The 23596-nt window shown below is 45.3% G+C and overlaps 2 protein-coding genes across 6 annotated transcripts in view; one reads left to right on the top strand and one right to left on the bottom strand.

Annotated features, from left to right (window-relative positions):
* Positions 1-277: 277 nt before the first annotated feature.
* LOC110498028 (insulinoma-associated protein 1a-like) lies at positions 278-2923 on the top strand. The gene has a single exon (XM_036954947.1). It carries the CDS (start codon positions 583-585, stop codon positions 2002-2004), a length of 1422 nt encoding a protein of 473 aa, XP_036810842.1. The 5' UTR covers positions 278-582; the 3' UTR covers positions 2005-2923.
* A 1871-nt stretch (positions 2924-4794) lies between these two features.
* The window catches only part of LOC110498370 (ral GTPase-activating protein subunit alpha-2), a 190110-nt gene continuing 171308 nt past the window's right edge, over positions 4795-23596 (bottom strand). For 2 of the 5 annotated variants that reach the window (XM_036954948.1, XM_036954951.1), the window contains 3 exons: positions 20407-20531; positions 17737-17796; positions 4795-7679 (listed from right to left, as the gene is read on the bottom strand). In XM_036954948.1, the coding sequence (XP_036810843.1) occupies positions 7525-7679; positions 17737-17796; positions 20407-20531 (340 nt within the window). In that variant the 3' untranslated portion in view covers positions 4795-7524. Of the gene's footprint in view, positions 7680-15399; positions 15441-17736; positions 17797-20406; positions 20532-23596 lie in introns of all 5 variants that reach the window. The other 3 variants (XM_036954950.1, XM_036954952.1, XM_036954949.1) reach the window with 3 other exon arrangements.

The following is a 23596-nucleotide window of genomic DNA, read 5'->3' on the forward strand; positions in this document are numbered from 1 at the left end:
TATTGTCTTCTCAACCAGACCCCCACCCCCACCCCTCTTCAGTCCCCATCCTAATTGTAAACTCTGATGATTGTGTTAGTGAAGGACATTTCCTTTTGGCAGCTCAGTGGCCCCCAAAGGAGAACCACAAAGCCGTGGCACGTGTGCATTTGTATAGAGAACCATCAGACCTTAAAAAGAGGAGGGCCCGGCGTGTGCCTCTCTTGGGGAGGGACCGAGCGCCCACATTAACGTAATAAACCGCAACTACATCTGCTAAGCTATCTGCACATCCTCCAACGAAATCCATCAAACCCAAGCTTTGAACCCTCCCACTCCCACATCCAAATCCACTGGGATCTTCGTTTCGTCTGATTGGTTGAAGATGCGGCAACAAGGGGCGAGAACAATAGCATTATTCCGGCATAAAAAGAGTGCAGCTATGCCTTAGAGACGAAAACATTTCAGCAACACAGAGATCAATAGCTTAGCGAAAATATAAAATAGCAACCGAGGCTCCCGGTGTGACTGTAATTCCACAAACCTGGATATCATCCGAGACTTCGCCCACCTCTCCAAAGTGCTTTTCAGCCATTCGCAAAGATGCCCAAAGGATTCCTGGTAAAAAGAAACAAGAAATCAGCGCATGTTTCCTATAGGACTCGTACCGATGAGTATGAGCAGGAGCATCACATCCCAAACTTTCAGAGTCAGGTGGACTCATCTCCGCCTGTCTCTGTTCCGTCCTGTTTGGACCGTGCAGCCCCATCGCCGGACATCGCAGCAGACGCCCCGATCACCAGGCTGGATGCTGAAGCGGTTCAGTTTGGCAACCCCGAGGCGATGTACCAAGCCCTCTACAGCCCCACCCGGCCCATCAGCAAGGACCATGAGAGAACATATTACGGGAGAAGTTTCAATCTAGGCTCGCCAATATCTGCCGAGTCATTCCCGACATCTTCCTCCATCAGCAGCTTTGATAATCTCCTGTTCGCCCCCGTGGATTTGAAAATAGGCACCAGCAACAGCAACCGCAGCGGCATCACCAGCAGCATCCCGGCTACAGTCATCAGGGGCGGTACCAAGAGGCCCGCATCCGACACTGAGCGCAAGAGCAAACCTGCATCCAAGAAACCCAAAGCCATCAGAAAACTGCATTTTGAAGACGAAATGACAACGTCTCCGGTACTTGGTCTTAAAATCAAAGAGGCTCCTGTCGACTTTAAACCCAGAACGCAGACATCGGCAGGCGGGAAGCCGTTAGGAGAGTTTGTCTGCCAATTGTGTAAGGAAGCTTACGCGGACACATTTTCTTTAGCCCAGCACAAGTGCTCTAGGATCGTGAGAGTTGAGTACAGGTGTCCTGAGTGTGATAAGATGTTCAGTTGCCCGGCTAACCTCGCCTCTCACCGGCGCTGGCACAAACCGAGAGCGCAAAGCGCAGCAGGGATACCATCTACCCAGAGAATCAAATCTGAAATGGCCAAAATGCACCCCGCTGTCAAAACCATCCCGGAGGAAGCCAAAGACTCAAGAGCCGAGCTACTGAGTGACAGAGACACCCCAAGCCCAGGTGTGTCTGAATCGGGCTCGGAAGATGGTTTATACGACTGCCAATATTGTGGGAAAAGATTTAAGCGTCAAGCATACCTAAGAAAACATATTCTGGGACACCAAGCCTTGCAGAATAAAATGTTCAAGGACCACGCGTTTCAAAACAGCGACAGAGTGGAAGAGCAGGTGCCAGTGTCCACCTCATCCTCAGAGGAAAACCCAAACCAAAGTCCCCTGAATCTGAGCCCGGTGGACTGCCTTCTCTGCCCCGTTTGCGGGGAGAATTTCCCTAACAGGGCCAGCCAGGAGAGACACCTGCGTCTCATGCACTGCTCCCAGGTGTATCCCTGCAAGTATTGCCCTGCCACTTTCTACAGCTCACCCGGACTCACGAGGCACATCAACAAATGCCATCCGTCGGAAAATAGGCAGGTGATCCTGCTTCAAATGCCCGTGCGCCCGGCTTGCTGAACACAAGAAAACGCGTGCCTTGGACCGGAGCGTTGAAAAAAAGTTATTTACCTAGATTACAGAAAGACAGGGCAACTTGATGTTTAGATTTGTGTGTTTGATGAGAGGTATTCTATCAATGCCAATCAGCTGGTTGTTGAATGCTTATCCATTCCTTGAATATAAAAATAGGCATATATTTTGCGATTTTTCTCAAATTAGTTTATCGAAAGAAAACAAAACGTTAGTTTGACTGTTAAATGTATTTTTCTAGGACAGCTGCAGACGTGCTCAAGTAATAGCTTCTAGACCTAAGAACTGTTTAATTTGATATGGGTATTTTCTCTCATAAAATACTTTTAATTCACCGACTGTGAATTTCTGTATATCATTAAACTTTGTTAACTTATGAATTACAGGACAGACTGATCAACTTTGTCTTAAAAACCTAAAACTATCGAAACCTTTCCCTTTAGTAGAACCACAAATGCCTTTAGAATATAAGCACATCAAAACTCTGCTGTATAACTGCCTTAAAAAACTCAACATAATAATGGTTGTTTTCGTTTAGAATGCGGGCACATATTTTATTATTAATTGTTGCAATATTGTTTAATCATAATAGTTGTATTTATTTATTTATTTATTTATTCTATTTGCAATTATCTTATGTAATGTATTGTTGTGTTGTGTGATTATTCTGTGGTTGTTCTGGCAGTTCACATGTTGTAGCCAAATGTTATGTCAAAATTATGAGTTGTGATAATTGTCGTGGACCGGTCTAAATCTTCAATCTCCACAGCTCTTGTAAAACGTAAAGCTCTTACCTTAGATGCAATCTTTTTCTATGAACAGGTTATTTTCTTAAATGTTGGCTTTGATTGTATGTGTACACTGTTGTCTCCAATTATACATCGAAATAAAAACGATATTTTAAAAATGAAACCATTTATTTAGCTCTAGTTTGACATTGACTGTCTGAAAGATACCAAGCCTACATCACCCATGTTTGCCAGCCCTGACTTCCAGTGATATACCTACAATAAGAAAATAAAGTACCAGGCTATAGGGAAGTATCAATTCAAATTGTCTGAAAGAATTTTCTGATCTTTACAAGAGAAAACAATGACATTTTTAAATATGTAAATGAAATATAATGGATATCCATCTGGGTAAAAACTCAAGACACAATGTTAATCTGAATTATTCTGGATACACTTCAGGGGAAAAGGGAAAAGTTGTCTTGAAAATCATTCCTATTCTTTCCATTTCCCCCCTCGACTTACACAACAAAATATTACACATTATTTCCCTCAGCTTTCCCTCATTCACTAGCCTATTTAATCAAATCGTGAGGTTAAAACTCAAAATCAAACTTAGGTGTGGCCTACACAAGTGGCTAATTAGTAAAGGATGAGTAATAGCATAATTACCATGGACACTCAAGCCAGGATGCAGGCCTACTCCCTGTGGATGCATCATTTCTACAATGAGTGTCTGGATGAGGGACTAAAACGGGTACACACTGACATCAAGTACAGAGACATTCCAAGTTGGTCTGCTCTGAACATTACGATCTAATTCCTCATCTACCCTTTTGAGGTTTCATTGAACTATAGACAACAATCCTGATGCCTGCAATGTCCTGTAGGAAACTGAAAATATGCCTTATTTATTGTTGATTTATCCTTGCTATGATTTGCTATGATGATTCCTGCCACACATGATCATAAACTAGTGTCTCAGAAGACCTGGTTTGGTTACCATGAAGAAGAGACAGAGAGCATTTAGCTTCCAGTCATACAGTATATTGCCATAATGCCTGGTCAGAACATGGCAGCAGGACAGAGGTGATGGCCACCCAACTCACCCATAGATCAGAAGGACATTTGTCTTCTCTAAAGGAGACTCCCAAGAGTTCGATTTTCCCTTTTAAATGTCTGTCTGACAGTGTAGGCTAAGCCTCTGAACAGCCAGGTCCACATTCACTCCCCATGACAAGAGAGAAAGAACTTCCAGAATCATTTGTGTGGCTTCAGCCAGCCCACGAGGGGTTAATGATCATTGTTGGGTCATGTCTGTGGATGCTGTCATGTAGTTCACTGATAAGGACAGGCTTCTAGGGAGCAGTCAGTCTACTCTACTTGACTATGGTGTAAAACACACTTCCTGCTAATGAGAAGAAACAGACAGGATATACAGTGTGTGGAACTTTTGACATTTGACATTGTCAAAATAGACTCTTCTCACATAACACATACCCATATCATAATTATTCTGCTTTCATAACTTGCGAATATTCAATCACATAATGTAGACAAATGCAGAAGTTTTATGTGACCCAAAGGAACAGTTTCAGGCCAGATAGGCAGGTGCACGCATGCGGCTCCAATTATCGTCAAGTGCTCGTCTTAAGTCTTTAGTCATCCTACCAGCCAGGGCAGAAGTAATGTAGGAGCTGTAGATTTTGCACTTGTACCTTCCGGTGAGTTCCCATTATCCTAGCCTCCTCCCCTCCTGGAGCAGCAGGGGGGGGGCAGATGGGAAGGGGTCAGGTTACCCCTTCTGCTGCTGGGCCAGGGTAAAAAAACAACAGCACCATTATGTCATCCCCCCACCCCATCAAAACCCCTGAAAAACGGAAGTGAGAACTCCGCTTAGGTGTCTTTCTAGGCCTGCTATATTAGGCTAGCGTTACTATAACATGGTTAGGTAAGTGCCCATCTCTGTAACGACAGTTTTAAAGGAAAGCTACTTCTGCTCCACTGCTATTCAAATCAATAGACCCAAACAAACAACACACAAAGAATATGGAGAATTTCAAATTGATTTAATGAAATATTTTTGATTTTCACATTTCTAATAAAGATAGCATGACTTCTGCCATTAAAAACAGTTTGATATGTTAACAAGTAATGATGAAATCGTCCTCTTCCTCTTATACAAAGATTATATTACAGGCATTAATATATGTATATTCATAAGGACTGGAGCCCTCAATTTGACACAATGTACAGGATTCCTAAACCAAAATCTAGAATTGACACTAAATCTGTTGCTTTACATGAGTTGAACCAGTTTGAGTAAGACACAATCCTTACCCTGGTCCAAACAACACCTTAGGCCCATATTCTCCCATATATAACAGGGATCCCATTCACAACATCAAATCTACAATCTAAACTCCATAAGAAGATCAGTAAAATTATCTGGGTAGTTCTTTAGAGTGGCTATTGGGAAAGTGAGAGCATTGATCTGACTCAGGTCAGTATTTGCATACATTCTTCAAATGCACAAAACAGACTTCATTCTCTCTGAACAAACTCGACATTCATGCCTCCTATGTTATTAATCAGTGCTTGGGAAAGAAAGACACAAAAAAACGAGAGAACAAAATGAAAGAAAATGGAGATGTACAGGTAAGGTAAAGTAGTGCAACAGACGGACAGTGTTGCAGCTCGGGTAGAGCCCTCCATCATGTGTATGTAACACCTGGCTTCCATGGCAACCTAAAGCGGCAGGTTTGGGTGGTAGGAGGAGGGGGCTTGGGTAGCACAGAGTCAACCTGCCTATTGCTAGGAGGGTCGCCAGAGCTCAGCGCTGGTATGCCTTCTAACTCCCCAACCCCCACCGGCCTCATGAGGTTACTCATGGTGCATCATGGGAAAGAGGAGGTGGCATTTGTTTCCAATTCCGAGAGAAAAGAGCACCTCCTCAAATAAACAAAGTGGGCCAAACCCAGTCAATCTGTTCATATAAAACACTTGTGAGGATTAGGACAAGACACTGACCTTTACAGTCAAATGGGGGGGGGGGGGGGAAACACTCTCCCTCTAGTTAACAGAGATGTGAGACAGGAAGGCAAAGCTAGCTGTCCACGTTTTGCTTCTTGGAATGAAAAAAACCCCCAAATAAATCAAATTATGTCTAACAGTGGTAGGGTCTAGGGATGGATATTGGTGGACATATTACACAGGCACTGCAATAAGCTCCTTCAGAAATACACACACACACACACACACACACACACACACACACACACACACACACACACACACACACAGTGCATGGGGTTAAGATTCACCTGAGGCTCCGGCTACTTCTTCCTCTAAACAGCACATGTATACATTATACAACACAACAGCAAAATAAGTCTTCAAATATGACTTTGCATGCTCTCACACACTGAAACACATCAAATAAAATGTAAAGCAAGTTACATCCAAGAATAAAGAGAGAAAAAACATTCAATGCTAGTTGTCAATGACAGTGAGTGCAAAAGATCATCTGTAGGGACATTGGAATGTCATATTTGTAGCTTTACAAGACATCAAGAAAATTAAAGCAGAGGAAGAGACAGATGGAATTTATTGGATTACAGATTATGAACCCAAGTTAAACAATCCTACACAGGGCAACATCACTAAACAATTACAAATGCAGTATTTTCTCATTTCCAGCAGAGTTGCATAAATCAAAGCATGACAAAATCCATCAGAATCCATTTAAAAAGGACATTAGAAAGATAGAAAAACAAAAACAAGCTTCGATTCACCTCAGGTTGGAAAGACATCATTGATTGTCCACTCCAGGCTCATAACTATTAAAAACAGACTCCTACTGCACCCACTCACAGCACTCCGTAAACAGGAAGTGTGGTACGGTACAGCATTATGCTAGAGCAGCACCTCCTATGACGCAGTCCTTCCTCCTCTCCACAACAAGAGGATGAGTATGACCCAGACAGACAGACAGGCTTCCATGGCTCAAGACCCAGGACAAAACAACAAACCAAACAACATCACCCTTAAAAATCATCCTATCCTGTCAACAGCATTGCAAGACTATCATCAGTGTTTCACACAGCAGGATCACAAGGGGGGGGTGGGGGGGGGGGGGGGGGTCAATGAGAAAATCAAAAAGGCAGACATATCAAAATACATATGGACGATGAGAAATGTTTTATTACAGTATATATTAACTATATATGCGCAGCTGCTTCTCTTCACAAGAATACAATCTAAGACAGTCTCCCATTTCTCTAGCATTTCAGCCTCTTCGAGTTTTCCTCTACAGCAGTGTCAACTACCAGCTCAACAGCTATGGCATGAAAAAACTAAATTGAAATGTTCATGATAGGTGGACTTCAAGTCTCCTAACATGATCTTTCACTCCAGTCCCTGGCTATACATGCCTCGTTTTATCACTGTACTGAGTAGTGCTATTTATCAGTTATAAATTAAAAAGAAGCTTTGATTCTTCCAAAACAAAGTGCAGCCACATTGGAAAAAACATCAATAGCTTCATCTCAAATATGCAGTTCAACAGCAAAACAACTGGAAGTGTATCAAAGAATCAACAAATGCCACAAATTAAAATGTGCAATATGCTCCATTTAAATGTTTAAACAACACACACAAAACAAAACAAAACAAAGCACACCCCCAAACTGTAGTCATTAGGGGTCGGTATGACGGTTTAAAACAGGACCGGTAGTGAAGGCCAAACGGGAGGTTTTGCGGGTGGGTTGGGCGAGAGAGCTCAGTTGGAGGATTTGCTTATGGCGCTGGCTGATCGGCGGAGTTTTCCAGAAACTCTGTTTTTTGTGGCACGGGGCATCGTGGGAGAGACCTGGTCCACATGGTCCGTTCCTACGGAAACACTGAGCTCAGCACTCGTGCTGCCACTGAGGGAGCCTGGAGAGAGAGAGAGAGAGAGAGAGCAAGAGGGAGAGAGAATGAAAGCGAGGGTGGGATAAAGAGGGGATAGAGGGGGAGAGATAGGGGGGAGAGATAGAGAGAAGTGGTGAGACGTGGCAGGCATACATGGGGATGTTAAGACATGGCATACTCCAACATGCTCTGACTGCCATGCACGTGGTGAACGCACCCCCGGCACCCCAAACCGCTTACTCACTCTAGGGTCGAATTTATAATACCAAAAACAGAATCGGTGTACAGATTGATCCACTTGACCCTTGAGTTCATCACAGTTTTAAAAGTGACACGTTTGGGACTAGATCAAGCAGCATACACATTCAGATTCAATGTGAACATGTCTTCATCACATGCCTTGGCTGACTATAGAGGCTGCTAAGTGAGAGATGCTGAATATGTATTTGGGAGGGCACATGCTTGCATGAGTAGGAAAAAGAGAACATCTATTTTAAGCCATGTGGTTCTAAGAATAAACTTGTCTTTGTTGTTCAACATAAAGAGGATAGATTTTTCAACACTTGAAATGTACTGTAACAGAAAAAAACAATATCATGTTAACCTGGACAGGCATGTCATGATCATGTGGAGGGCGTCCTTTGTTAAACCTTGTGGATCCCAAAGAAACAATCAAAGAGGTTGCTAGCAGCATTTTGTGTACACCCCCTCCTCTCTCCTCCAACTCCCCATCCCATCTTTGCGATGCATCGAGTTAAACAATTTTTTCCTACTATGTTAAGATGGCCCCTGGTTGCTTATTTTCAAGATGGCACCTGGTTGCTTATTTTCAAGATGGCACCTGGTTGCTTATTTTCAAGATGGCACCTGGTTGCTTATTTTCAAGATGGCACCTAGTTGCTTATTTTCAAGATGGCACCTGGTTGCTTATTTTCAAGATGGCACCTGGTTGCATATTTTCAAGATGGCACCTGGTTACTTATTTTCAAGATGGCACCTGGTTGCTTATTTTCAAGATGGCACCTGGTTGCTTATTTTCAAGATGGCACCTGGTTGCTTATTTTCTTTCTCTGAAGCATCTCAAGTTCCTATAGCTAAAAGGGACAGCAGATGGCTGCAGTAACACACACCCAGCCCAGTGGACACAAGCATCACTGACTTCCACTCATTCAGAGGGGGAGGGGTAGGGTTAAGGCTGTGTGTGTGTTTGTTTATCTTCATTATGCATATGAATAGAACAGAGGAGGGCTGTGAGTAAACGTGTGGGCAGGCCTAACCCAAGTCCAACCCTACAAGCACAGTATAACTCCATAATTCCACTACTTTGCACTTCGACTATTCCACCACTAGAACAAACAACTTTCCCACTGGCCCTGACAAGCCCCACCCTCTCCTATAGTAGTGGCGTGATGGAGAGGGGCAGGGTAGCTGGGGAGTGGGCCGCTGGGCCTCAGATAAAGGCCTATACAGACCTTATATTTACAAACTCCCCCAGTATGCTGCCTAGCACCCACCCATGCAGCAGACACATCTATCGACAGAGGGCTCGGTACAATACCCACTAAACAACGGCAATAAACGTGTTTTAAATTGCAACACTTTGGGTTGCATATACGATATCATATGTGGAAATGACACAAATTTAAGTTGAATATTAAAAGTAAACATTCACAATTAGTTACTAGGGTGAAACAAAATCTCCCAAAACTTGAGTTGGCGGTGCCTGGCTGGTAAATCATAACGCAAGTTAATTCCACTCTGAGCTCCCCCTAAACAGCTAGACTGACAGAGGCCATGGTGTGTCAAGAGACCTGCACACCCTGCCTCTCATTTGAGATCCTTTCATACTCCGAGTGTGAGGTGAGAGAATGAGAGAGAGAAAGAGAAGGGCGAGAGAGGGGAGAAAGAGAGAGAGAAGGGAGAGGAGACAGAGGGGAGGGGAGACAGAGGGGATAGAGAGAGAGATCTAGAAGGTGAAAAAAAACAAAAGGGAGTAAATGGGCCTCATCCCCATTGGTCCCCTGCAGCAATTCAAACAAAGCTTCAATGACAAAGCCGTTTTCTTCCAGTACGGCAGGTGTTAATGTCACACTCTGCCCCAGGCCAACAGCCACACTCGGACAGGAGTGAAGAGGAGAAAAAAGGACAAAGATAAAGGAAGATACCGCTGGGGAGATAAAGACAAAGGCGTGTGGCGTGACATGCAGAAGCACAAGCAGAAAGAAGTGTGTCTATATTGCTCATGCTGCTACTTAGTCGGGTGCAGCATCACTCGCAATTACCAGCCTGGCTAAACAGAGAATACAACCCCCGTACAGCGTTATATCACCACCCCATACAGCGTTATACCACCACCCCATACAGCATTATACCACCACCCCATACAGCGTTATACCACCACCCCATACAGCGTTATATCACCACCCCATACAGCGTTATATCACCACCCCATACAGCGTTATATCACCACCCCATACAGCGTTATATCACCAGCCCATACAGCGTTATATTACCACTCCATACAGCGTTATATCACCACCCCATACAGCGTTATATCACCACCCCATACAGCGTTATATCACCACCCCATACAGCGTTATATCACCACTCCATACAGCGTCATACCACCACCCCATACAGCGTTATATCACCACCCCATACAGCGTTATATCACCACCCCATACAGCGTTATATCACCACCCCATACAGCGTTATATCACCACCCCAGTACAGCGTTATATCACCACTCCATACAGCGTTATATCACCACCCCATACAGCGTTATATCACCACCCCATACAGCGTTATATCACCACCCCATACAGCGTTATACCACCACCCCATACAGCGTTATATCACCACCCCATACAGCGTTATATCACCACCCCATACAGCGTTATATCACCACTCCATACAGCGTTATACCACCACCCCATACAGCGTTATATCACCACCCCATACAGCGTTATATCACCACCCCATACAGCGTTATATCACCACTCCATACAGCGTCATACCACCACCCCATACAGCGTCATATCACCACCCCATACAGCGTTATATCACCACCCCATACAGCGTTATATCACCACCCCGTACAGCGTTATATTACCACTCCATACAGCGTTATATCACCACCCCATACAGCGTTATATCACCACCCCATACAGCGTTATATCACCACCCCATACAGCGTTATATCACCACCCCATACAGCGTTATATCACCACCCCATACAGCGTTATATCACCACCCCATACAGCGTTATATCACCACTCCATACAGCGTTATATCACCACCCCGTACAGCGTTATATCACCACCCCATACAGCGTTATATCACCACCCCATACAGCGTTATATCACCACCCCATACAGCGTTATATCACCACCCCATACAGCGTTATATCACCACCCCATACAGCGTTATATCACCACCCCATACAGCGTTATATCACCACCCCATACAGCGTTATATCACCACCCCATACAGCGTTATATCACCACCCCATACAGCGTTATATCACCACCCCATACAGCGTTATATCACCACCCCATACAGCGTTATATCACCACCCCATATAGCGTTATATCACCACCCCGTACAGCGTTATATTACCACTCCATACAGCGTTATACAACCACCCCAGTACAGCGTTATATCACCACCCCATACAGCGTTATATCACCACCCCATATAGCGTTATATCACCACCCCATACAGTGTTATATCACCACTCCATACAGCGTTATACAACCACCCCAGTACAGCGTTATATCACCACTCCATACAGCGTTATATCACCACCCCATACAGCGTTATATCACCACCCCATACAGCGTTATATCACCACCCCATACAGCGTTATATCACCACCCCATACAGCGTTATACAACCACCCCATACAGCGTTATACCACCACCCCATACAGCGTTATATCACCACCCCATACAGCGTTATATCACCACCCCATACAGCGTTATATCACCACCCCGTACAGCGTTATATTACCACTCCATACAGCGTTATATCACCACCCCATACAGCGTTATATCACCACCCCATACAGCGTTATACCACCACCCCATACAGCGTTATATCACCACCCCATACAGCGTTATATCACCACCCCATACAGCGTTATATCACCACTCCATACAGCGTTATACCACCACCCCATACAGCGTTATACCACCACCCCATACAGCGTTATATCACCACCCCATACAGCGTTATATCACCACCCCATACAGCGTTATATCACCACTCCATACAGCGTCATACCACCACCCCATACAGCGTCATATCACCACCCCATACAGCGTTATATCACCACCCCATACAGCGTTATATCACCACCCCGTACAGCGTTATATTACCACTCCATACAGCGTTATATCACCACCCCATACAGCGTTATATCACCACCCCATACAGTGTTATATCACCACCCCATACAGCGTTATATCACCACCCCATACAGCGTTATATCACCACCCCATACAGCGTTATATCACCACCCCATACAGCGTTATATCACCACTCCGTACAGCGTTATATCACCACCCCGTACAGCGTTATATCACCACCCCGTACAGCGTTATATCACCACCCCATACAGCGTTATATCACCACCCCATACAGCGTTATATCACCACCCCATACAGCGTTATATCACCACCCCATACAGCGTTATATCACCACCCCATACAGCGTTATATCACCACCCCATACAGCGTTATATCACCACCCCATACAGCGTTATATCACCACCCCATACAGCGTTATATCACCACCCCATACAGCGTTATATCACCACCCCATACAGCGTTATATCACCACCCCATACAGCGTTATATCACCACCCCATACAGCGTTATATCACCACCCCATATAGCGTTATATCACCACCCCGTACAGCGTTATATTACCACTCCATACAGCGTTATACAACCACCCCAGTACAGCGTTATATCACCACCCCATACAGCGTTATATCACCACCCCATACAGCGTTATATCACCACCCCATACAGCGTTATATCACCACCCCATACAGCGTTATATCACCACCCCATACAGCGTTATATCACCACCCCATACAGCGTTATATCACCACCCCATACAGCGTTATATCACCACCCCATACAGCGTTATATCACCACCCCATACAGCGTTATTTCACCACCCCATACAGCGTTATATCACCACCCCATACAGCGTTATATCACCACCCCATACAGCGTTATATCACCACCCCATACAGCGTTATATCACCACCCCATACAGCGTTATATCACCACCCCATACAGCGTTATATCACCACCCCATACAGCGTTATATCACCACCCCATACAGCGTTATATCACCACCCCATACAGCGTTATATCACCACCCCATATAGCGTTATATCACCACCCCGTACAGCGTTATATTACCACTCCATACAGCGTTATACAACCACCCCAGTACAGCGTTATATCACCACCCCATACAGCGTTATATCACCACCCCATATAGCGTTATATCACCACCCCATACAGTGTTATATCACCACTCCATACAGCGTTATACAACCACCCCAGTACAGCGTTATATCACCACTCCATACAGCGTTATATCACCACCCCATACAGCGTTATATCACCACCCCATACAGCGTTATATCACCACCCCATACAGCGTTATATCACCACCCCATACAGCGTTATACAACCACCCCATACAGCGTTATACCACCACCCCATACAGCGTTATATCACCACCCCATACAGCGTTATATCACCACCCCATACAGCGTTATATCACCACCCCGTACAGCGTTATATTACCACTCCATACAGCGTTATATCACCACCCCATACAGCGTTATATCACCACTCCATACAGCGTTATACCACCACCCCATACAGCGTTATATCACCACCCCATACAGCGTTATATCACCACCCCATACAGCGTTATATCACCACTCCATACAGCGTCATACCACCACCCCATACAGCGTCATATCACCACCCCATACAGCGTTATATCACCACCCCATACAGCGTTATATCACCACCCCGTACAGCGTTATATTACCACTCCATACAGCGTTATATCACCACCCCATACAGCGTTATATCACCACCCCATACAGTGTTATATCACCACCCCATACAGCGTTATATCACCACCCCATACAGCGTTATATCACCACCCCATACAGCGTTATATCACCACCCCATACAGCGTTATATCACCACTCCATACAGCGTTATATCACCACCCCGTACAGCGTTATATCACCACCCCGTACAGCGTTATATCACCACCCCATACAGCGTTATATCACCACCCCATACAGCGTTATATCACCACCCCATACAGCGTTATATAACCACCCCATACAGCGTTATATCACCACCCCATACAGCGTTATATCACCACCCCATACAGCGTTATATCACCACCCCATACAGCGTTATATCACCACCCCATACAGCGTTATATCACCACCCCATACAGCGTTATATCACCACCCCATACAGCGTTATATCACCACCCCATACAGCGTTATATCACCACCCCATACAGCGTTATATCACCACCCCATATAGCGTTATATCACCACCCCGTACAGCGTTATATTACCACTCCATACAGCGTTATACAACCACCCCAGTACAGCGTTATATCACCACCCCATACAGCGTTATATCACCACCCCATATAGCGTTATATCACCACCCCATACAGTGTTATATCACCACTCCATACAGCGTTATACAACCACCCCAGTACAGCGTTATATCACCACTCCATACAGCGTTATATCACCACCCCATACAGCGTTATATCACCACCCCATACAGCGTTATATCACCACCCCATACAGCGTTATATCACCAGCCCATATAGCGTTATATCACCACCCCATACAGCGTTATATCACCACCCCATACAGCGTTATATCACCACCCCATACAGCGTTATATCACCACCCCATACAGCGTTATATCACCACCCCATACAGCGTTATATCACCACCCCATACAGCGTTATATCACCAGCCCATACAGCGTTATATCACCACCCCATACAGCGTTATACCACCACCCCATACAGCGTTATATCACCACCCCATACAGCGTTATACCACCACCCCATACAGCGTTATACCACCACCCCATACAGCGTTATACCACCACCCCATACAGCGTTATACCACCACCCCATACAGCGTTATACCACCACCCCATACAGCGTTACATCACCACCCCATACAGCGTTATACCACCACCCCATACAGCATTATACCACCACCCCATACAGCGTTATATCACCACCCCATACAGCGTTATATCACCACCCCATACAGCGTTATACCACCACCCCATACAGTGTTATACCACCACCCCATACAGCGTTATATCACCACCCCATACAGCATTATACCACCACCCCATACAGCGTTATATCACCACCCCATACAGCGTTATATCACCACCCCATACAGTGTTATACCACCACCCCATACAGCGTTATATCACCACCCCATACAGCATTATACCACCACCCCATACAGCATTATACCACCACCCCATACAGCGTCAAATCAACCATCCTTCATAAAGCGGTAGGTAGGTGGGTAAAAAAAGTGTGTTAGTACCAAATAAAGGAGAAACCAGAGAGGATGAGTAAACGGGAGAGCGAGGCCTTTGGGTGATACACGAGCTTCTGGTCGGCGCTCGGGGCTTACCTTCTTCAATTACCGCAATGACACCTTTAACATTGTTTCATCTAAAAGAAAAACAGACAGTAGAGCGTCACATTAAGACAAAGTCACACAACACAGCCCTGCTGTAGACAGTCAGTCAGGGAGGGTACTAGGGAAGGGAGATGACGGCGACATTCAGAAAGCCTGTGTGGTGGTATGTTGTTGGTTATTATCACTGTGACGATCAAAGTCATACAAGACATAAAGCATTTAATATGTTAAGAGACAGGGACAGTTTTCAGAAATATAGAGGGCCTCTTGAAAGTTGGTTTGAGTTTGTTCCATGTCGTTAAAAATCTGTCCAGACAATATTCAAAGGGGTAAATGATTTCTGTAACTTGACATCACATAGGTTGGTATGACTGCTTATTATAAAATGTGTATATGTTGGACAGATCATAGAGCAGGAACAGACTGGATTATCAGAAACGCTTCTCAACCAGTTCAACACCATGAGATAAAGAGACCAGTAAAATGTAACAAAACATTATAGACAAAATTGTGTGCAACACCAATACAGACACAGGTTTCTCCAGAGTTGTGGCAACAGTCTGCTCCACAGTAGAGTAGACATCAACAGTCATTTAAACCAGTGTGCCTGGCAGCTCCTTGACTAGTTGACACTCTCTGACACATAGTAAAAGTTAGAGGGTCTTCTGTTGCCACCAGATGAAGCTGTAGCGGTATGAGAAGGTGAAGAGCTGTTGTCTCTAGACAGAGTGGTTTAGGGTCAGAGAAGGCGGCCTGTCTGGGGGAGCTCTTCAGTCCCACGGACTGTCTGGATCCATTGAAAGATTTGAAGAGCGAGTATCTCCCTCATTGTTGACTCTTGTAGCTATGTTCATTTAACCCAGGGATGGGCATCTTTGATGGGGTGGGGGCCACAAAAAAAAACTGAACTCATGGAGGGGCCACAGTTGCTCGCGGGTCTGTTTACCAATGTGTGCAGTGGTGTAAAGTACTTAGGTAAAAATACTTTAAAGTACTACTTAAGTAGTGTTTTTAGGCATCTGTACTTTACAATTTATATTTTTGACAACTTTTACATTTACTAAACTATATTCCTAAAGAAAATGTACTTTTTACTCCATACATTTTCCCTGACACCCAAAAGTACTCATCACATTTTGAATGCTAAGTAGGACAAGAAAATGGTCCCATTCACGCACTTATCAAGATGGTCCCATTCATGCACTTATCAAGGTCATCCCTACTTCCTCTGATATGGTGGACTTATTACTAAACACAAATGCTTTGTTTGTAAATGATGTCTGAGTGTTGGAGTGTGCCCCTGGCTATCCGTAAATTAAGAAAATAAGATCTTTCTGTGTGATTGGCTTAATATAAGGAATTTGATATGATTTATACTTTTGATACTTAAGTATCAAAAATACATTTTAATTGGTAAAATATATACATAAAAAAAAAGTATACTTTTACTCAAGTAGTATTTTACTGACTGACTTTCACTTGTCATTTTCTGGTATCCTTACTTTTACTCAAGTATGACAATTGGGTACACCCCCTCCACCAAATTACAAGCAAAATATTTAAGCAGCCCTCCTCTTGACAGTGGAAAGAACATTTCTACCTTTTACAGTTAAATCGTGCAATTCTACACATTTTCCCATGGTGAGTAGAGAAAATGTTACAATATTAGAACTCATTTCATGCAATTCTACTCATTCCATGGGGCGGACAGGACAATTTGCAGTTTTACAGCTAATTTCCTGCAATTCTACACATTTTTCCATAGGGTGGAGAGAAATATTTGCAGGTTTTAATATGATATCTGAGTGAGACCGACCAACAAAATTGAAAATGGGGGCCCTAAGTTTACTAAGCCACTATAATAACTTACAAATCTAAACATTTTTTACTGACATGGGCTAATTGAGTGACTGACAAACTGCTGATGCATAACCACATTTCCAAATTGCACCTTGTGTATTCTGCTATTCTTACTCTCTACAGTAATTTGAGACCCTGACTGAGTCCAACCCCCTGGCCCCCCCCAAAAAAACTTCAACATGTCAGTGTGAACAAACACTCAAACCACATAAACAACTCAGACAGTAGACACACAGTCACACTGCAGGGCCACAGCGGGGAGGATGAGGGTAATCTACTGTAGGTTAGAGATGACTCATGCAGGAGGAAGTGAGAGTGGGATATTAGAACTGTCCGGGGTCGGGGTGCAGGTTAGTATGATTGGTCTCTGAGATGGTGTAGCTGTGGTGTTAAAGGTGAAGGTCAGGTTAAGGTGGAGGGTGGGCAATGGGCATCATGCCTAGTAGAGGAAACAGGCAGAAGTCTTACAGTCCAGCTTGGCCCAAGGGTACTCCATGTCCCAAACCATCCCCGGCCAACGCCGGCACGCTGCACGTCATGGATGACATATTAGTGGAGCAATGAACCTAAGCAGGGGGTATTGACAAGCACACACACTCACACTGCAGCAGCATATGAAACATGAGACACAGGCACGACAAAGACACATGAGAGGGCAACAGCCAATCACTGTATTACTAGACACCAGCACATCTGAGAAGGGTGACAATGAGAGCAGCTTTTTAAGTCTGAGGTCACAGACACAACAAAGGGACAAAACTAAGCAGCCTTCTGTGATTATATATCAGTGGCCATGTGTTGATGCATAGAACCATACACAGGACATAAACAGACTATATATTAGAGAATGTACATGAACATAAATGTATTGTACACTATCCACTCGGCCGCTGTAAATACAGGAAAACATGTTGACAAAAAATACATTTCAAAAAATATAAAGAACCACTTCTCAGAAAAATGCCTGGTTTATCACTGGAAGAAGCTGTGAGCACCTGTATCTGTGTGTACTAGGATTTAACCTCCCCCTTGTTTAGAAGATTGCCAGGTGAAGTCTGCATGCAGACCTAGAGTGATTCCTGAAATTGCCCTGCATCTCTGTGGTGTGGTGCTGTTGGTAGAAACAGTTGATGTACAGGACCAGCTGATTCCAAACCCACGGTGGACAAAATAACACGTCCTCGGTTTCTCGGTCACTCGGTCACGACAGACAGAGAGCCCAAAAGAGCCCAAAAATAATGTATAATCATCAATTTGTATAGATGTTCCAAATTAATTTCCACAGGATTAAAGAGGGTGATTAAAGTAAGTCTTGTTGTTATGTCTGCTCTCATCAGACACAGCTGATGCACCACGCTGTGAAACCAATCCTCATTTAACAATAAGAGAAAATAATAATTTATTGTCTGGTCAGACTAACCTATGATCCCATAATCACAAAGAGGACTCAATCAGCCCAACCAGCTATCCTTCTCCTGCTCCACTACAAATAACACACACCAGCAGAGAACAGATTAATGCCCCACACACAAGATTCTCTCTCCCATTTCCTCTCGCTCTCCCCTTTCTCTCATCCTGCCAGTCTGCCTATCAGACTACCTCCTGCCTCTGCCAGTCTGCCTATCAGACTACCTCCTGCCTCTGCCAGTCTGCCTATCAGACTACCTCCTGCCTCTGCCAGTCTGCCTATCAGACTACCTCCTGCCTCTGCCAGTCTGCCTATCAGACTACCTCCTGCCTCTGCCAGTCTGCCTATCAGACTACCTCCTGCCTCTGCCAGTCTGCCTATCAGACTACCTCCTGCCTCTGCCAGTCTGCCTATCAGACTACCTCCTGCCTCTGCCAGTCTGCCTATCAGACTACCTCCTGCCTCTGCCAGTCTGCCTATCAGACTACCTCCTGCCTCTGCCAGTCTGCCTATCAGACTACCTCCTGCCTCTGCCAGTCTGCCTATCAGACTACCTCCTGCCTCTGCCAGTCTGCCTATCAGACTACCTCCTGCCTCTGCCGGTCTGCCTATCAGACTACCTCCTGCCTCTGCCGGTCTGCCTATCAGACTACCTCCTGCCTCTGCCAGTCTGCCTATCAGACTACCTCCTGCCTCTGCCAGTCTGCCTATCAGACTACCTCCTGCCTCTGCCAGTCTGCCTATCAGACTACCTCCTGCCTCTGCCAGTCTGCCTATCAGACTACCTCCTGCCTCTGCCAGTCTGCCTATCAGACTACCTCCTGCCTCTGCCAGTCTGCCTATCAGACTACCTCCTGCCTCTGCCAGTCTGCCTATCAGACTACCTCCTGCCTCTGCCAGTCTGCCTATCAGACTACCTCCTGCGTCTGCCAGTCTGCTTATCAGACTACCTCCTGCCTCTGCCAGTCTGCTTATCAACCCTGCCTTCTGGGGCTGCTCGCTGAAATCTGGACAACACACACACATACAGACACAACATACACACACGTATACACACACAGAGACATGTTCGTACGCACGTAGCCAAGACACACACACAATAACAGATTAAGTTTCCAGTCATGACAATAAAAGAACACAGGTTTCCAGTTGTATCAGTGCATGAGAGCATTGCTGTACTGATTGGATGTTAGCGGTGTTGTTGTTGTTATAGACCCATCAGATCTAGGCCAAGCCAGGGCAGGAAGAGGAGACATTGTTTAATGAAGTCCCCCTCAGTCTCCCCTCTTCCTGACCTCTGGGAGACAGCAGTGTGAACCCAGTGTTTAGCAGACTGCATATCTTTGGTACAGGTATGAACGCTCTGATAAGAGGACTGATCACATACACCGGGTTTAACCCACATTCAATCATGTCACATCATGTATATTTCTGTCGGGCTAATTAAATGAGAGGGGAAGATAAAAACAGAGGAGGGGGTGAGATGAAACAGAACACGGAGAGACAAGGAGCAGGGCCTGACTAAGTTATTGAGCCACGGTAAAGTCTTTGATGCTGCTGCTCAGACAGTGTGGAGAGAGCTTGGCCCTGCTGCCTTTGATATTCATCAGAGTGTGGGTGTGAGGAGACAAGGACCAGGACATAGAGATGGAGGGGTCTGAAGAGGAGGGCTAACAGGTGTGCTGCTGTGAAGTAGAGGAGGAAGTGGAGGAGCAGAGTAGGATTCTGACCTGTCCCACTCATTGGGTAGTAGCTGGTTGAAGGGGAGAAGACCTGCGAGGCAAAGTCCTCAAAGGTCATGACCTCCCGGTGGTTCTGCACGATGGCCTCCAGGTAAAGCGCACGCTCCTCATAGCTGGGGCCAGGGTTAAGGAAAACCACAGAGGAAGAGACATAGAAAAAGGCTGACTTACAGCCCAATGAAACGAATAAAAACTCAATGGAAAAAGTAAATTGAGACAAAACATCAACACAACACATTAAGAAGCTACGTAAGAAAGACAGAGACAAAGGCAGCATCAGTGGACAGAGGAGTAGTAATAACCAGACCACTGTAGCAGGCAGAGGACAATCAGACTGGCCACACAGCCACAAATGGGAAAGCAGTCAACAAATAAACACACACTACAGGCATGACGCTCCCCTTGCCGGCCCCCATTCCTGGGTGCTAGAACAGAACCCCTGCTGGAGGCATTCATACGCTCTCAGACATCCCTCCCTCCATCCTACTCGACAGGGGGAAAATTGGAGACATTTGAAATTCAGAGTGCCAAGCAGGTAGAGCAATCTGGGAGCCTGGTGCTGGATGGATAGTCAGTCAGTCAGGTTAGAGCATTGGGAATAACAGAAAGGGATCAAAATGCCTGCCACACTAACTATGCTAGCTGTCTCTTTCTGCCTTCTTGATGACTGCACCTAACAAATTGCCAGTCAAGAATGGACCCAAACAGGCCTTTACTATAGCCCCCGCTCTAGCCCCACTCTAGGAACCCACTGGGCCATTCCCCTCTCATTAAGGGACTGCTGCCTGTGGTGAGGTTGTTGCTAAGGCCCCTCTGGTAGAACAGTGGAGAGAAGATGGGTTGGGACTGGAAGTGGGCTTTACTGGGAATGTGTATGCGCTGTGCTGGACTAAGTTTGGTTGGCTAAAATGGACTGGATGCGCGAAGATGGAACGGACTGGGCACATGCTGGCACAGCAGGGGTTGAGGCAGGCATGACGAATAGCTGAAAGGGAGCCGTTTCAAACTGAGGCTGACAGGCACCTGAGCCTAGGGCCTAGGGCAGCCTGAGGACAGGCAAGCTGCTCACCACACAGAGGGAGGGAGGGAGGAAGACAGAAAGAGCGGGAGAGAGAACAGTCTGGCTGAAACCATGAAGCTTAAACCCATGGAATACAGGCAACACAAAAACATGGGTTAAGATCACCTGAGCTGTGGGTGAGGATGCCAGTGAGGCTGCACTGTCATCTTCTCCCTGCCCCCAGATGCAGCTGACTCAACCAGGAGAGGACATCACAGGCTGGGTTGCCATGGCAACTGAGGTCACAGCACAACATGCAGGTCATATAACGGGTTTTATGAATGTACATTGAACAAAAATATAAACGCAACATGTAAAGTGTTTATCCCATGTTTCATGAGCTGAAATATCACAGAAATGTTCCATAAGCACAAAAACCTTATTTCTCTCAAATGCTGTGCACAAATTTGTTTACATCCCTGTTAGTGAGCCAAGATAATCCATCCACCTGGGAGGTGAGACATATCAAGAAGCTGACTAAACAGCATGATAATTACACAGGTGCACCTTGGCCACTCTAAAATGTGCAATTTTGACACAACACAATGCTACAGATGTCTCAAGTTTTGAGGGAGCGTTGAGGGAGCGTTGAGGGAGCGTTGAGGGAGCGTTGAGGGAGCGTTCAATTGCATGCTGACTGCAGGAATGTCCACCAGAGCTGTTGCCAGAGAATCTTATGTTCATTTCTCTACCATAAACTGCCTCCTTGAATGCACAAAAATACCATGAGATCCTGAGGCCCAATGCGAGTCCTTTTAAAAATATATATTTGACCAACAGATACATATCTGTATTCCCAGTCATGTGAAATCCATAGATTAGGGCCTAATGAATTTATTTTAATTAACCGATTCCCTCATATGAACTGTAACTAAGTAAAATCAATGGAATTGTTGCATGTTGCGTTTATAGTAGAGAGAGAGAGAGAGAGAGATGGGGGAGGACAACGAGAGAGAGAGAGAGAGAGAGAGAGGAGAGAGAAAGAGACAGAAGAGAGGCGAGAGAAAAGGAAAGAGAGAGCGAGAGAGAACCCTAGTCCACTGGGTCAACAGAGACATATGGTTGTCCATTATCAGAGATGCAGATGACTGTGGCCTGTTATTGAGATTCCTAAAGCAAATATTGACTCCAGCTGGGGTGGCCGTCCACTCTCCTCTGACACACGCCTCTCCTCCACCTTGGACACTGACGCTTCCTCTACCCACGCCATCCAACGGAGAGAGGGAGCAAGGGAAAGAGATCAGGAGAGAGATGGAGGAAGAACCGATTGACTGCAATCAGTAAATGCGTGGCTTCTGTTGATTTTAAAATTGCAGCAGAGTATTCCCTAGCACAGCTCATATACAATGTGAGTAGTAACGTTGTCCCCATAGAAATGAAATTAGTGATTCTATTTATGGTTGTCCCCTCCCTCTATCTTCGGGTTTGTCTCTAATGACTAAGCTAGTTACAGAATGTTCCCCTGCTGCATATACATCAAGGCTGCTCCTGCCTGCCTGGCACCAAGTAATTCAATCAAGGGACATTTCCAGGACAATGATGCAAAAAGAATATCCATGTCAAGTTCGCCAAACCCACGGACTTCTTACTGGGTGGCAAAACTCTCTCCCTCCACATATCCGTTTGGGAATTAAGCTCTCTTGCTCTCTTGCATATGCAACAAAATATTATATGCAACCTGGAGTTTTATTTAGAGTGCACCAGTGCGACTAAAAGAAAATTCAAGATCAAATGTACAGAGTAACAATATTTCGCCGCGACACACTGCTTGTTTCCAGTTCCCTGGCAACGCACACCAAGCCCAGACCCTTTCACTCAAGCAGGCAGCACACAGTTCCTCCACGTTGTTTATTCCCTCAGCATGCAGTCAATTCATAAGGAGGTCCACAGTACGGAACTCTAGAGAGGACATATGAATTTTAAAAAATAGTTCCCTCTTTATGGCAAGATCACAACTTATTTATCTCATGATCACTACATAACAAAAGTTGTTTTGTCGAGATCACGAGATAATCAAAAGTATCACGCATCATCCATTAATTTGTTCAGATACCTGATAACCACTTCATCAAGGAGCCCTGTGGCTGAGTTGATTGCAATGCGGGGCCATTTAAGCCC

The sequence above is a fragment of the Oncorhynchus mykiss genome, chromosome 19 (assembly GCF_013265735.2).
Source record: "Oncorhynchus mykiss isolate Arlee chromosome 19, USDA_OmykA_1.1, whole genome shotgun sequence".
NCBI lineage: Eukaryota > Metazoa > Chordata > Actinopteri > Salmoniformes > Salmonidae > Oncorhynchus > Oncorhynchus mykiss.

Excerpts from the sequence above, each read along its gene's own strand:
- LOC110498028 (XM_036954947.1), top strand. The coding sequence starts at position 583 with ATGCCCAAAGGATTCCTGGTAAAAAGAAACAAGAAATCAGCGCATGTT.